At 41.4% G+C, this 17,121-nt stretch overlaps 1 protein-coding gene across 1 annotated transcript in view; it reads left to right on the top strand.

The window, feature by feature from the left end:
* Window positions 1–17,121, top strand: part of rdgA (retinal degeneration A) — a 243,246-nt gene that overhangs the window by 197,027 nt on the left and 29,098 nt on the right. Inside the window, exons 16-17 of the mRNA XM_071670254.1 lie at window positions 4,333–4,500; window positions 5,902–5,943. Coding sequence (XP_071526355.1) covers window positions 4,333–4,500; window positions 5,902–5,943 — 210 coding nt within the window. The remainder of the gene's footprint in view (window positions 1–4,332; window positions 4,501–5,901; window positions 5,944–17,121) is intronic.

Raw genomic sequence — 17,121 nt, 5'->3', positions numbered from 1 at the left:
GATATATGTGTCGGAGGTGGAGGGAACGAGGAGAAGTGGGAGACCAAATTGGAGGTGGAAAGAAGGAGTGAAAAAGATTTTGAGTGATCGGGGCCTGAACATGCAGGAGGGTGAAAGGAGGGCAAGGAATAGAGTGAATTGGATCGATGTGGTATACCGGGGTTGACGTGCTGTCAGTGGATTGAATCAGGGCATGTGAAGCGTCTGGGGTAAACCATGGAAAGTTGTGTGGGGCCTGGATGTGGAAAAGGAGCTCTGGTTTTGGGCATTATTGCATGACAGCTGGAGACTGAGTGTGAACGAATGGGGCCTTTGAAATCTTTTCCTAGCGCTACCTCGCACACATGAGGGGGAGGAGGATGGTATTCCATGTGTGGCGAGGTGGCGATGGGAATGAATAAAGGCAGACAGTGTGAATTGTGTGCATGGGTATATATGTATGTGTCTGTGTGTGTATATATATGTGTACATTGAGATGTATAGGTGTGTATGTTTGCGTGTGTGGGTGTGTGTGTATATACATTGTGTGTGGGGGTGGGTTGGGCCATTTCTTTCGTCTGTTTCCTTGCGCTACCTCGCAAACGCGGGAGACAGCGACAAAGCAAAATAAAAAAATAAAATAACATATTCATACATGTTGCCTTCATCCATTCTCGTCGCTACCCCGCCACACATGAAATGGCACCGTCCTCTCTCGTGCTCACGCGAGGTAGTGCTAGGAAAAGATAACAAAGGCCACATTCGTTCACATACAGTCTCTATCTGTCATATGTAATGGACCGAAACCACAGCTCCCTTTCCACATCCAGGTCCCACAAAACTTTCCATGGTTTATTCATTTATATATTTATGTATTTATTTATATATGTTTGCCATTACCTGCATCATCAAGGTAGTGGCAGGCACAGACAAAGAATAGCTTTATTCACTCACATCCATTTTCTAGATGTCTTGTGTAATGCACTAAAACCAGACTCCCCTCCCATCACAAACAGGCCCCCAAAGACATATCAATATTTTCCCCCAGCTACTTTATAATCTCATGTTTAGTCCATTGACAGTGCATAATCCCCTGTATACCACATTTTCCTAATTCATTCCATCCTGTGCATGCTTCATACCCTGTAAAATGTTTAGCACCTTCCTTGAGGCTCATGTATAATCATACTGGAACGACTTTTGGGTAGATTTGAGAGAATTTATTCATTTTTTTTTTTTGCATCAAATTATCCATGTGTATTTTAATTTTCTCCATTAGATATTCCATGTGCTGAACCCACTCTTCCTATCATGTAGCTACTGACTGTGGTTCCACCATAACAGAAAAGGGCTTGAGCTTTTTACAGAGGTATTTTTCCATATTCATGGTACTGACCAATGGGGTGGAGGGGTGGCTAGAGGATCTAGGGTCCAAAGCTGGTTGCTGGCAACAGAAAAGGTAGGCTTGAGTGGAGGAGCATGAGGTGTGGTAGATGGCAGTTAAAAGGAGAGCCTAGACAAGCCGTACTCACAAGCTCCTTCGTGATATTGTTACTGATGTTACACTTTCCCCTCTGTAGCCATTCCTCTGGATTGCTGTGGCACATTCCTCATATCCAGGTTGCTATTTGCCATTGTTATATCTTTATGTAACTGCATTGAAACATAAGTACATTATGGTATATGTAACATCTTATGAAATAGTATTATGTGTTTATCACATATCTCAGCATCATCAAATCCAGGGGGAGATAAAGAATCATTGTAATTCCTTATCTTCAATCTTCTAACACTCTGGGTGAAGTAAGGGGTAGCCAGGGATCATGAGTCAGAAAAAATGTATGGGTTACAAGTTCAAGGGGCACAGGTGCTTTATTTGAATACAGCTACAGTCATTAGAGTAGTACATACCTACATGATTACTTCCAAATACATACAGACACATTGGTACTGAATTATACTACAATGATAATTATTATTCATTTTGTTGATACCCACTTCATGCATAATCATCGTTCCATGAGAGTCAATATTGCTTTTAAAGGAAGTTTGGCACTGATTGTACATGTAAGAGATGCTCTGAATATCAGATATCTACATAGGACTGACTTTCAGCAATGCATAAAGTAAAATAAATTGATTTGCATTTGCTATTTTAATCACTTTGATACATTTTGTTGTCAGGATCTTTTTGTATCTTTACTAAATTACATGAAAATGGAAATGAGATGTTTGAGGACAATATGTGGTGTGAGGTGGTTTGATCGAGTAAGTAGTGTAAGGGTAAGAGAGATGTGTGGAAATAAAAAGAGTGTGGTTGAGAGAGCAGAAGAGGGTGTTTTGAAATGGTTTGGTCACATGGAGAGAATGAGTGAGGAAAGATTGACCAAGAGGATATATGTGTCAAAGGTGGAGGGAACGAGGAGAAGTGGGAGACCAAATTGGAGTTGGAAAGATGGAGTGAAAAAGATTTTGAGTGATCGGGGCCTGAACATGCAGGAGGGGGAAAGGCGGGCAAGGAATAGAGTGAATTGGAACGATGTGGTATACCGGGGTCGACGTGCTGTCAATGGATTGAACCATTGCATGTGAAGCGTCTGGGGTAAACCATGGAAAGTTGTGTGGGGCCTGGATGTTTAAAGGGAGCTGTGGTTTCGGTGCATTATTACATGACAGCTAGAGACTGAGTGTGAATGAATGGGGCCTTTGTTGTCTTTTCCTAGTGCTACCTCGCACATGTGAGGGGGGGGAGAGGGTTGTTATTCCATGTGTGGCAAGGTGGCGATGGGAACAAATAAAGGCAGACAGTATGAATTGTGTACATGTGTATATATGTATATGTCTGTGTTTGTATATATATGTGTACATTGAGATGTATGGGTATGTATATTTGTGTGTGTGGACGTGTATGTATATACATGTGTATGTGGGCGGGTTGGGCCATTCTTTCGTCTGTTTCCTTGCGCTACCTCGCTAACGCGGGAGACTGCGACAAAGCAAAATAAATAAATAAATAAATACTAAATTACATAACTTGGTAATGAATTAGTGTTTCACAATAGACACCAACTTGAGAACCCACATGAATACTTTCTGTTGTATTACATATCTATTAGCTTTGAATGTGGCAGTGTTATAATAAAAGATTTGCCATTGGTCTAAGTTACTCCACTGTAGCCTATTTTTTGACATATTTTTAATATTTTCATTCTTTAAAGACAATAGTGCTGGGTTAGACACAAAACCACAATGGTTTCCAGTTCCCAGTTTTCCAGTTTGCTGAGAAACAGGTACACTTTGATCAATGATTTGTTCTCATGAGGTGAGTATTAGCTTGTTAGATGAAATAGTTTGCATGCCTTTTCCATGAATATTTTCACAGTATTTTAGTGGATGTGATTTTACTCCTGCAATGCTTAGAAGAATGTACATTTGTAACTGCAGTATTGTCTTAACATTAAATCCATCCCTAGTTGTGTTCTGGTGCATTCATACTATTGATTGGTTTATACTTTTTAATAAACTCATCTACAGTTTTATCCAAAACCTTTTTGTGCCTTCTTTCTTCATATTTTAAGTATTCATTGAAGAAGTTGCCCATTTTGTAGAGTTGAAACTGTTAGGTGATCTTTATTGCCTTTACTCTAGGAGGTCCTCATTATTCACTTGACAGATAGATATATAGGTAGTTAGATAGATAGATTGATAGATAGATCTTAAGAGTATTCCTCCACCTCTGTCCAAAATATTTCAGTACTCCACTTGGATGGGAGCTGCACTTCAGTAGAACTCAACACCCATTATTTCATCCTTGAGAGTGTGATTAGTTACCAAGTGTAATAGTTACAATTTGACTTAATCGAATTCTACTCCAAGGGTAGACCGTACAGAGGGTACCAAAGTGACCTGAGCATTCCAGCTGCAGTAGCCATGGTATTGTTGGTATCTGTGGTTAACTTGGTAATGTATATTCATCTTACTACCTCTTTTAAATGATTTATTACTTAAACTTTGACATCTGACATCACTGACATTTCCAGTTACCTCTTCTGTTAAACTACCTGATGTCTGTCATGGTAATGTTGGTAAATGGTAATTTATGGATGTCAGGTGATTGTAGATGCTTTGCTATAAGGCAGTCATTCAGGCATAATGACAGGTTTTATCAAGAAATTTATCTACAACATTGGTGTTTTGATAGAACAGCAGTACCAAGAAAATTATAGAAACCCAACAATCATGATGCTGTTGTAACTTGCTTTGGTAACTGTGGTACTCCAGTAATTGTAAGACCCTGGTAAAGTGTGGTGGACTGGTAACTGTGGTATTCCTGGTTATGACTGGGTCTCGCAGCGTGGACAACGACATTGACCATAGTGAGAGGATGGCCATGGTAAGCGACAGTGACTCTGGCGTGGGCGGCACTGATGCGGAGCAGCGAAACCCTACCCCTGCTCTCACCACCAGCCAAGACTCCTCTGACACCGGGGAGGAGGAGGTCGTGGAGGCCCGGGTTCCCAGGTAAACAGCTCACCTTGCTGACCCACTTGGAGGCACCTGACTGTCAACCTATCAGAAAGGAGATGGATACCATAGGGTAGCATTAAAAAAAAAGCAATGGACTTTCATTTGATAATAAAAACAAGTTTAGATGAGATGTTAAAGATCCACAGATATCAAGCTTGAAACCATTTTTACTATTGCAGATAATGTTAATTTTTTATTTGATATATTAAGATTTTCTATACTTTAAAGTAAGTACAAGGTTATAAATTTGTTGTGTGATTATTGTTTGACTGTAACAACCTTGTCAGCTTCCTCCATGTGGCCAGCCATATGTAGACATATTAGCTGCTTGGGGCACGAGGTCTGGCGAGGCTGTGGCTGGTGTGGGTGCTGCTGATACTGCTGCTGTTGCTGATGTTGGTGTTGGTTCGATTGGTACTGATGATGATGCTATTCTTTACCACTGCTCATAAGGACCTTTGCAGCTTCTACCTGCCATAGGATTAATGCAGAATATGGGAACATCGTAAAGTAAATTACAAGATAGATATATTATAGGAGATACTATTTTCTTGATAACTTCTTTAGTTATAAAGTGAATGACAGTTTATTTCACCATTTAAGTTTTTGGCTGGCTTCTTTATATTCTTTAGCTATTTTGATCTTTTGCTGAGCACTGGTTTGAATACTTGCAGCTCTTATCCTTATGGACAAACACTGATAGCCAGAAAGCATCATCTTCTGAAGCCAAAATGACTTTCATTGATGTACATTATTACAACTGAAGCAAACATTACATTGTTAGTCCATAAGTGATATTTTCTGCAGCTTTAACAAACTGGCTGTTTGTTTGTTTGTGTGACTTAAGCCTAAGCCACCACTGGTAAACATCCCAAGGTTCATGAACTAAAACATCAAGAAATCTGACAGCTTGATATACATCCACTTTCACACTCACAGGAATGTGCACAAGTTTATATAGTATAGTTCTAGCATGTCCACTTACTCTGGTATTGCTCAAGCAATAGTCCGAGGTGGGAACACTACATGGAAACAGGTACATACTTTATTACTACATTAATGGGCATGATGATTAAAATATTTTTCGTGGCTTATAATTTTGCAGCATATACAGTGCTCTGCTCAACGCTTCCATAGCATTTGATATCTTGAAAAAAGACTTGAACTTGACATAAAGCTGCCTTGCCATATATGTGTATATTTATACATGTATACACATTTTTTTGTAATAGAACTTTTTGGAATGTGTAATATGAATTATTGCTCCATAAGAATTGGAAAAAACTTATATTTTCAAGTAGAACTGTAATTTTGTGTGCCTATTTGTCATTTTCTTTTTTTCCCCCCTTGGATTCTTGTGGACTTCATGTGACGTGACTCATCACCATCATTCAGCTTGCATGAACGTGTCTTTGGTCCAGAATACATCCCTCCCAGGTATATCTTTTTGTGTCATTCTTGTTGATATATGTACAGTGCAGAATATTTTTCATACATATGTTCATACCAACAGACACTATATATACCCTATCATCAGACAAGCACACCAGATTTACTTAGGCATGATATGATATAATATGAGCTAGCACTTCAGTGCTTGTCAAGTTGCACTCCTTTGACTCAGGTAGCTGTCTTTTCTTTCTGCCTCATCCACAAGTGGACTGCTGGCATTCTGTCCACAAACATACAATATCTCTTTGTCACACATAACACTTGACATCACTTAACTCACACAACTCATTCTTCTTGACTCTAGATTTTTTTTTTTGCAGTGAGTGCTATGTGCTAGCACTACGTTTTGGCAGAATGATAGTAGCAATAAATAGAAGTTGTAGGTAGGTGCATTAGAAAGGAGCATAGGTAAAAACATTAGGTAGAAGTAGTAGGTAGGAACATCAGCTAGGAGCATTAGGTAAAAGTAGTAGACTGAAAAATGGGGTAGACACCTTAGGTAGTTGTAGTTGTTATGAACATTGGATAGAGGACTGAAAACATTGTGCTAGAGTTGCCCTCTTCCAGTGGCCTATTAAGTGTAAGGCATTAAAGGTTAAGAGTAGCACTGGAGTTCACCAGTTATGGAGACTCTTTTGCCATGGCTATCCTGTCAAGGGAGTTCCCACAGGAAATAGGCTTTAGAAATATAGATAGATAGATAGATATGACACAAAGATGTAAAGACATAAGAAAAGATGCACAGACTTTTCTTTTGGTTTTTCAGTTTTAACTTTTCCAAAAGAAGGAACAGAGAAGGGGGCCAAGTGAAGATTTTGCCCCTTAGGCTCAGTCCTTTGTTCTAAATGCTACCTCACTAATGCAGGAAATGGCGAATATGCATGACAAAATATATATATATATATATATATATATATATATATATATATATATATATATGGAGGATGGATGTGCTGGAAATGAGATGTTTGAGGACAATGTGTGGTGTGAGGTGGTTTGATCGAGTAAGTAACGTAAGGGTAAGAGAGATGTGTGGAAATAAAAAGAGCGTGGTTGAGAGAGCAGAAGAGGGTGTTTTGAAATGGTTTGGGCACATGGAGAGAATGAGTGAGGAAAGATTGACCAAGAGGATATATGTGTCGGAGGTGGAGGGAACGAGGAGAAGAGGGAGACCAAATTGGAGGTGGAAAGATGGAGTGAAAAAGATTTTGTGTGATCGGGGCCTGAACATGCAGGAGGGTGAAAGGAGGGCAAGGAATAGAGTGAATTGGAGCGATGTGGTATACAGGGGTTGACGTGCTGTCAGTGGATTGAATCAAGGCATGTGAAGCGTCTGGGGTAAACCATGGAAAGCTGTGTAGGTATGTATATTTGCGTGTGTGGATGTGTGTATGTACATGTGTATGGGGGGGGGGTTGGGCCATTTCTTTCGTCTGTTTCCTTGCGCTACCTCGCAAACGCGGGAGACAGCGACAAAGTATAAAAAAAAAAAAAAAAAATATATATATATATATATATATATATATATATTTTTTTTTTCACATTATCCGCCATTTTCCGCATTAGCGAGGTAGCGTTAAGAACAGAGGACTGAGCCTATGAGGGAATTCCTCACTTGGCCCCCTTCTCTGTTCCTTCTCCTGGAAAATTAATAACAAGAGGGGAGGATTTTCAGCCCCCTGCTCACTCCCCTTTTAGTCACCTTCTGTGATACACAGGGAATATGTGGGAAGTATTCTTTGTCCCCTATCCCCAGGGATGATATATATATATATATATATGCCAGCGGGGGGTTGGAAAACCTCCCCTCTCGTTTTTTTTTTTTTAATTTTCCAAAAGAAGGAATAGAGAGGGGGGCCAGGTGAGGATATTCCCTCAAAGGTCCAGTCCTCTGTTTTTAACTCTTCCTCGCTAATGCGGGAAATGGCGAATAGTATGTATATTTGCATGTGTGGACGTGTATGTATATACATGTGTATGGGGGTGGGTTGGGCCATTTCTTTCGTCTGTTTCCTTGCGCTACCTCGCAAACGCGGGAGACAGCAAAAAAAAAAAAAAAAAAAAAATATATATATATGTATATATATATATATATATATATATATATATATATATATATATATATATATATATATATATATTTTTTTTTTGCTGTGTCGCTGTCTCCCGCATTTGCGAGGTAGCGCAAGGAAACAGACGAAAGAAATGGCCCAACCCACCCCCATACACATGTATATACATACACGTCCACACATGCAAATATGCATACCTACACAGCTTTCCATGGTTTACCCCAGACGCTTCACATGCCCTGATTCAATCCACTGACAGCACGTCAACCCCGGTATACCACATCGATCCAATTCACTCTATTCCTTGCCCGTCTTTCACCCTCCTGCATGTTCAGGCCCCGATCACTCAAAATCTTTTTCACTCCATCTTTCCACCTCCAATTTGGTCTCCCACTTCTCCTCATTCCCTCCACCTCCGACCCATTTATCCTCTTGGTCAATCTTTCCTCACTAATTCTCTCTATGTGCCCAAACCATTTCAAAACACCCTCTTCTGCTCTCTCAACCACGCTCTTTTTATTTCCACACATCTCTCTTACCCATACATTACTTACTCGATCAAACCACCTCACACCACACATTGTCCTCAAACACTTCATTTCCAGCACATCCACCCTCCTGCGCACAACTCTATCCATAGCCCACGCCTCGCAACCATACAACATTGTTGGAACCACTATTCCTTCAAACATACCCATTTTTGCTTTCCGAGATAATGTTCTCGACTTCCACACATTCTTCAATGCTCCCAGGATTTTTGCCCCCTCCCCCACCCTATGATTCACTTCCGCTTCCATGGTTCCATCCGCTGCCAGATCCACTCCCAGATATCTAAAACACTTTACTTCCTCCAGTTTTTCTCCATTCAAACTTACCTCCCAATTGACTTGACCCTCAACCCTACTGTACCTAATAACCTTGCTCTTATTCACATTTACTCTTAACTTTCTTCTTTCACACACTTTACCAAACTCAGTCACCAGCTTCTGCAGTTTCTCACATGAATCAGCCACCAGCGCTGTATCATCAGCGAACAACAACTGACTCACTTCCCAAGCTCTCTCATCCACAACAGACTTCATACTTGCCCCTCTTTCCAAAACTCTTGCATTCACCTCCCTAACAACCCATCCATAAACAAATTAAACAACCATGGAGACATCACACACCCCTGCCGCAAACCTACATTCACTGAGAACCAATCACTTTCCTCTCTTCCTACACGTACACATGCCTTACATCCTCGATAAAAACTTTTCACTGCTTCTAACAACTTGCCTCCCACGCCATATATTCTTAATACCTTCCACAGAGCATCTCTATCAACTCTATCATATGCCTTCTCCAGATCCATAAATGCTACATACAAATCCATTTGCTTTTCTAAGTATTTCTCACATACATTCTTCAAAGCAAACACCTGATCCACACATCCTCTACCACTTCTGAAACCACACTGCTCTTCTCCAATCTGATGCTCTGTACATGCCTTCACCCTCTCAATCAATACCCTCCCATACAATTTACCAGGAATACTCAACAAACTTATACCTGTGTAATTTGAGCACTCACTCTTATCCCCTTTGCCTTTGTACAATGGCACTATGCACGCATTCCACCAATCCTCAGGCACCTCACCATGAGTCATACATACATTAAATAACCTTACCAACCAGTCAACAATACAGTCACCCCCTTTTTTAATAAATTCCACTGCAGTACCATCCAAACCTGCTGCCTTGCCGGTTTTCATCTTCCGCAAAGCTTTTACTACCTCTTCTCTGTTTACCAAATCATTTTTCCTAACCCTCTCACTTTGCACACTACCTCGACCAAGACACCCTATATCTGCCACTCTGTCATCAAACACATTCAACAAACCTTCAAAATACTCACTCCATCTCCTTCTCACATCACCACTTCTTGTTATCACCTCCCCATTAGTGCCCTTCACTGAAGTTCCCATTTGCTCCCTTGTCTTACGCACTTTATTTACCTCCTTCCACAACATCTTTTTATTCTCCCTAAAATTTAATGATACTCTCTCACCTCAACTCTCATTTGCCCTCTTTTTCACCTCTTGCACCTTTCTCTTGACCTCCTGTCTCTTTCTTTTATACATCTCCCACTCAATTGCATTTTTTCCCTGCAAAAATCGTCCAGATTCCTCTCTTTTTCACTAATAATCTTACTTCTTCATCCCACCACTCACCATCCTTTCTAATCAACCCACCTCCCACGCTTCTCATGCCACAAGCGTCTTTTGCGCAATCCATCACTGATTCCCTAAATACATCCCATTCCTCCCCCACTCCCCTTACTTCCATTGTTCTCACCTTTTTCCATTCTGTACTCAGTCTCTCCCGGTACTTCCTCACACAAGTCTCCTTCCCAAGCTCGCTTACTCTCACCACCCTCTTCACCCCAACATTCACTCTTCTTTTCTGAAAACCCATACAAATCTTCACCTTAGCCTCCACAAGATAATGATCAGACATCCCTCCAGGTGCACCTCTCAGCACATTTACATCCAAAAGTCTCTCTTTCGCGTGCCTGTCAATTAACATGTAATCCAATAACGCTCTCTGGCCATCTCTCCTACTTACATACGTATACTTATGTATATCTCGCTTTTTAAACCAGGTATTCCCAATCACCAGTCCTTTTTCAGCACATAAATCTACAAGCTCTTCACCATTTCCATTTACAACACTGAACACCCCATGTATACCAATTATTCCCTCAACTGCCACATTACTCACCTTTGCATTCAAATCACCCATCACTATAACCCGGTCGCGTGCATCAAAACCACTAACACACTCATTCAGCTGCTCCCAAAACACTTGCCTCTCATGATCTTTCTTCTCATGCCCAGGTGCATATGCACGAATAATCACCCATCTCTCCATCAACTTTCAGTTTTACCCATATTAATCTAGAATATACTTTCTTACATTCTATCACATACTCCCACAACTCCTGTTTCAGGAATACTGCTACTCCTTCCCTTGCTCTTTTCCTCTCACTAACCCTTGACTTTACTCCCAAGACATTCCCAAACCACTCTTCCCCTTTACCCTTGAGCTTCGTTTCACTCAGAGCCAAAACATCCAGGTTCCTTTCCTCAAACATACTACCTATCTCTCCTTTTTTCACATCTTGGTTACATCCACACACATTTAGACACCCCAATCTGAGTCTATGAGGAGGATGAGCACTCCCCGCGTGACTCCTTCTGTTTCCCATTTTTTAGAAATTTAAAAATACAAGGAGGAGAAGGATTTCTGGCTCCCCGCTCCCGTCCCCTCTAGTCGCCTTCTATGACACGTGAGGATTGCGTGGGAAGTATTCTTTCACCCCTATCCCCAGGGATAATATATATATATATACATACACACACACATACACACACATACACACACATACACACACATACACACACATATATATATACATATGAAAAATGTAAGAAATAAGCTTTGCGGAAGATGAAAGCCAGCAAGGCAGCAGGTTTGGATGGTATTGCAGTGGAATTTATTAAAAAAGGGGGTGACTGTATTATTGACTGGTTGGTAAGGTTATTTAATGTATGTATGACTCATGGTGAGGTGCCTGAGGATTGGCGGAATGCGTGCATAGTGCCATTGTACAAAGGCATAGGGGATAAGAGTGAGTGCTCAAATTACAGAGGTATAAGTTTGTTGAGTATTCCTGGTAAATTATATGTGAGGGTATTGATTGAGAGGGTGAAGGCATGTACAGAGCATCAGATTGGGTAAGAGCAGTGTGGTTTCAGAAGTGGTAGAGGATGTGTGGATCATGTGTTTGCTTTGAAGAATGTATATGAGAAATACTTAGAAAAGCAAATGGATTTGTATGTAGCATTTATGGATCTGGAGAAGGCATATGATAGAGTTGATAGAGATGCTCTGTGGAAGGTATTAAGAATATATGGCATGGGAGTCAAGTTGTTAGAAGCAGTGAAAAGTTTTTATCGAGGATGTAAGGCATGTGTACGTCTAGGAAGAGAGGAAAGTGATTGGTTCTCAGTGAATGTAGGTTTGCGGCAGGGTTGTGTGATGTCTCCATGGTTGTTTTTGTTTATGGATGGGGTTGTTAGGGAGATGAATGCAAGAGTTTTGGAAAGAGGGGCAAGTATGAAGTCTGTTTTGGATGAGAGAACTTGGGAAGTGAGTCAGTTGTTGTTCGCTGATGATACAGCGCTGGTGGCTGATTCATGTGAGAAACTGCAGAAGCTGGTGACTGAGTTTGGTAAAGTGTGTGAAAGAAGAAAGTAAAGAGTAAATGTGAATAAGAGCATAGTTATTAGGTACAGTAGGGTTGAGGGTGAAGTGAATTGGGAGGTAAGTTTGAATGGAGAAAAACTGGAGGAAGTGAAGTGTTTTAGATATCTGGGAGTGGATCTGGCAGCGGATGGAACCATGGAAGCGAAAGTGAATCATAGGGTGGGGGAGGGGGCGAAAATCCTGGGAGCCTTGAAGAATGTGTGTAAGTCGAGAACATTATCTCGGAAGGCAAAAATGGGTATGTTTGAAGGAATAGTGGTTCCAACAATGTTGTATGGTTGCGAGGCGTGGGCTATGGATAGAGTTGTGCGCAGGAGGGTGGATGTGCTGGAAATGAAATGTTTGAGGACAATGTGTGGTGTGAGGTGGTTTGATCGAGTAAGTAATGTATGGGTAAGAGAGATGTGTGGAAATAAAAAGAGCGTGGTTGAGAGAGCAGAAGAGGGTGTTTTGAAATGGTTTGGGCACATGGAGAGAATTAGTGAGGAAAGATTGACCAAGAGGATAAATGGGTCGGAGGTGGAGGGAATGAGGAGAAGTGGGAGACCAAATTGGAGGTGGAAAGATGGAGTGAAAAAGATTTTGAGTGATCAGGGCCTGAACATGCAGGAGGGTGAAAGGCTGGCAAGGAATAGAGTGAATTGGATCGATGTGGTATACCGGGTTGACGTGCTGTCAGTGGATTGAATCAGGGCATGTGAAGCGTCTGTGGTAAACCATGGAAAGTTGTGTGGGGCCTGGATGTGGAAAGGGAGCTGTGGTTTGGGGCATTATTGCATGACAGCTAGAGACTGAGTGTGAATGAATGGGGCCTTTGTTGTCTTTTCCTAGCTCTACCTCGCACACATGAGGGGGGAGGGGGATGGTATTCCATGTGTGGCGACGTGGCGATGGGAATGAATAAAAGCAGACAGTGTGAATTGTGTGCATGGGTATATATGTATGTGTCTCTGTGTGTATATATATGTGTACATTGAGATGTATAGGTATGTATATTTGCGTGTGTGGACGTGTATGTATATACATGTGTATGGGAGTTGGTTGGGCCATTTCTTTCGTCTGTTTCTTTGTGCTACCTCGCAAACGCGGGAGAGAGCGACAAAGCAAAATAAATAAATAAATGAATATAATATATATATATATGAGAGTTATAATGAGGGTTGGGGTGAGAGAGTATCATTAAATTTTAGGGAGAATAAAAAGATGTTCTGGAAGGAGGTAAATAAAGTGCGTAAGACAAGGGAGCAAATGGGAACTTCAGTGAAGGGCGCAAATGGGGAGGTGATAATAAGTAGTGGTGATGTAAGAAGGAGATGGAGTGAGTATTTTGAAGGTTTGTTGAATGTGTTTGATGATAGAGTGGCAGATATAGGGTGTTTTGGTCGAGGTGGTGTGTAAAGTGAGAGGGTTAGGGAAAATGATTTGGTAAACAGAGAAGAGGTAGTAAAAGCTTTGCGGAAGATGAAAGCCGGCAAGGCAGCAGGTTTGGATGGTACTGCAGTGGAATTTATTAAAAAAGGGGATGACTGTATTATTGACTGGTTGGTAAGGTTATTTAATGTATGTATGACTCATGGTGAGGTGCCTGAGGATTGGTGGAATGCGTGCATAGTGCCATTGTACAAAGGCAAAGGGGATAAGAGTGAGTGCTCAAATTACAGAGGTATAAGTTTGTTGAGTATTCCTGGTAAATTATATGGGAGGGTATTGATTGAGAGGGTGAAGGCATGTACAGAGCATCAGATTGGGTAAGAGCAGTGTGGTTTCAGAAGTGGTAGAGGATGTGTGGATCATGTGTTTGCTTTGAAGAATGTATGTGAGAAATACTTAGAAAAGCAAATGGATTTGTATGTAGCATTTATGGATCTGGAGAAGGCATATGATAGAGTTGATAGAGATGCTCTGTGGAAGGTATTAAGAATATATGGCATGGGAGTCAAGTTGTTAGAAGCAGTGAAAAGTTTTTATCGAGGATGTAAGGCATGTGTACGTCTAGGAAGAGAGGAAAGTGATTGGTTCTCAGTGAATGTAGGTTTGCGGCAGGGTTGTGTGATGTCTCCATGGTTGTTTTTGTTTATGGATGGGGTTGTTAGGGAGATGAATGCAAGAGTTTTGGAAAGAGGGGCAAGTATGAAGTCTGTTTTGGATGAGAGAACTTGGGAAGTGAGTCAGTTGTTGTTCGCTGATGATACAGCGCTGGTGGCTGATTCATGTGAGAAACTGCAGAAGCTGGTGACTGAGTTTGGTAAAGTGTGTGAAAGAAGAAAGTAAAGAGTAAATGTGAATAAGAGCATAGTTATTAGGTACAGTAGGGTTGAGGGTGAAGTGAATTGGGAGGTAAGTTTGAATGGAGAAAAACTGGAGGAAGTGAAGTGTTTTAGATATCTGGGAGTGGATCTGGCAGCGGATGGAACCATGGAAGCGAAAGTGAATCATAGGGTGGGGGAGGGGGCGAAAATCCTGGGAGCCTTGAAGAATGTGTGTAAGTCGAGAACATTATCTCGGAAGGCAAAAATGGGTATGTTTGAAGGAATAGTGGTTCCAACAATGTTGTATGGTTGCGAGGCGTGGGCTATGGATAGAGTTGTGCGCAGGAGGGTGGATGTGCTGGAAATGAAATGTTTGAGGACAATGTGTGGTGTGAGGTGGTTTGATCGAGTAAGTAATGTATGGGTAAGAGAGATGTGTGGAAATAAAAAGAGCGTGGTTGAGAGAGCAGAAGAGGGTGTTTTGAAATGGTTTGGGCACATGGAGAGAATTAGTGAGGAAAGATTGACCAAGAGGATAAATGGGTCGGAGGTGGAGGGAATGAGGAGAAGTGGGAGACCAAATTGGAGGTGGAAAGATGGAGTGAAAAAGATTTTGAGTGATCAGGGCCTGAACATGCAGGAGGGTGAAAGGCTGGCAAGGAATAGAGTGAATTGGATCGATGTGGTATACCGGGTTGACGTGCTGTCAGTGGATTGAATCAGGGCATGTGAAGCGTCTGTGGTAAACCATGGAAAGTTGTGTGGGGCCTGGATGTGGAAAGGGAGCTGTGGTTTGGGGCATTATTGCATGACAGCTAGAGACTGAGTGTGAATGAATGGGGCCTTTGTTGTCTTTTCCTAGCTCTACCTCGCACACATGAGGGGGGAGGGGGATGGTATTCCATGTGTGGCGACGTGGCGATGGGAATGAATAAAAGCAGACAGTGTGAATTGTGTGCATGGGTATATATGTATGTGTCTCTGTGTGTATATATATGTGTACATTGAGATGTATAGGTATGTATATTTGCGTGTGTGGACGTGTATGTATATACATGTGTATGGGAGTTGGTTGGGCCATTTCTTTCGTCTGTTTCTTTGTGCTACCTCGCAAACGCGGGAGAGAGCGACAAAGCAAAATAAATAAATAAATGAATATAATATATATATATATGAGAGTTATAATGAGGGTTGGGGTGAGAGAGTATCATTAAATTTTAGGGAGAATAAAAAGATGTTCTGGAAGGAGGTAAATAAAGTGCGTAAGACAAGGGAGCAAATGGGAACTTCAGTGAAGGGCGCAAATGGGGAGGTGATAATAAGTAGTGGTGATGTAAGAAGGAGATGGAGTGATTATTTTGAAGGTTTGTTGAATGTGTTTGATGATAGAGTGGCAGATATAGGGTGTTTTGGTCGAGGTGGTGTGTAAAGTGAGAGGGTTAGGGAAAATGATTTGGTAAACAGAGAAGAGGTAGTAAAAGCTTTGCGGAAGATGAAAGCCGGCAAGGCAGCAGGTTTGGATGGTATTGCAGTGGAATTTATTAAAAAAGGGGATGACTGTATTATTGACTGGTTGGTAAGGTTATTTAATGTATGTATGACTCATGGTGAGGTGCCTGAGGATTGGTGGAATGCGTGCATAGTGCCATTGTACAAAGGCAAAGGGGATAAGAGTGAGTGCTCAAATTACAGAGGTATAAGTTTGTTGAGTATTCCTGGTAAATTATATGGGAGGGTATTGATTGAGAGAGTGAAGGCATGTACAGAGCATCAGATTGGGGAAGAGCAGTGTGGTTTCAGAAGTGGTAGAGGATGTGTGGATCAGGTGTTTGCTTTGAAGAATGTATCTGAGAAATACTTAGAAAAGCAATTGGATTTGTATGTAGCATTTATGGATCTGGAGAAGGCATATGATAGAGTTGATAGAGATGCTCTGTGGAAGGTATTAAGAATATATGGTGTGGGAGGCAAGTTGTTAGAAGCAGTGAAAAGTTTTTATCGAGGATGTAAGGCATGTGTATGTGTAGGAAGAGAGGAAAGTGATTGGTTCTCATTGAATGTAGGTTTGCGGCAGGGGTGTGTGATGTCTCCATGGTTGTTTAATTTGTTTATGGATGGGGTTGTTAGGGAGGTGAATGCAAGAGTTTTGGAAAGAGGGGCAAGTATGAAGTCTGTTGGGGATGAGAGAGCTTGGGAAGTGAGTCAGTTGTTGTTCGCTGATGATACAGCGCAGGTGGCTGATTCATGTGAGAAACTGCAGAAGCTGGTGACTGAGTTTGGTAAAGTGTGCGAAAGAAGAAAGTTAAGAGTAAATGTGAATAAGAGCAAGGTTATTAGGTACAGTAGGGTTGAGGGTCAAGTCAATTGGGAGGTAAGTTTGAATGGAGAAAAACTGGAGGAAGTAAAGTGTTTTAGACATCTGGGAGTGGATCTGGCAGCGGATGGAACCATGGAAACGGAAGTGGATCATAGGGTGGGGGAGGGGGCGAAAATCCTGGGAGCCTTGAAGAATGTGTGGAAGTCGAGAACATT

The sequence above is a fragment of the Panulirus ornatus genome, chromosome 15 (assembly GCF_036320965.1).
Source record: "Panulirus ornatus isolate Po-2019 chromosome 15, ASM3632096v1, whole genome shotgun sequence".
Classification (NCBI taxonomy): domain Eukaryota; kingdom Metazoa; phylum Arthropoda; class Malacostraca; order Decapoda; family Palinuridae; genus Panulirus; species Panulirus ornatus.
Note: the sequence above shows the minus strand (reverse complement) of the source record. Positions and strands in the feature narration are given on the sequence as shown.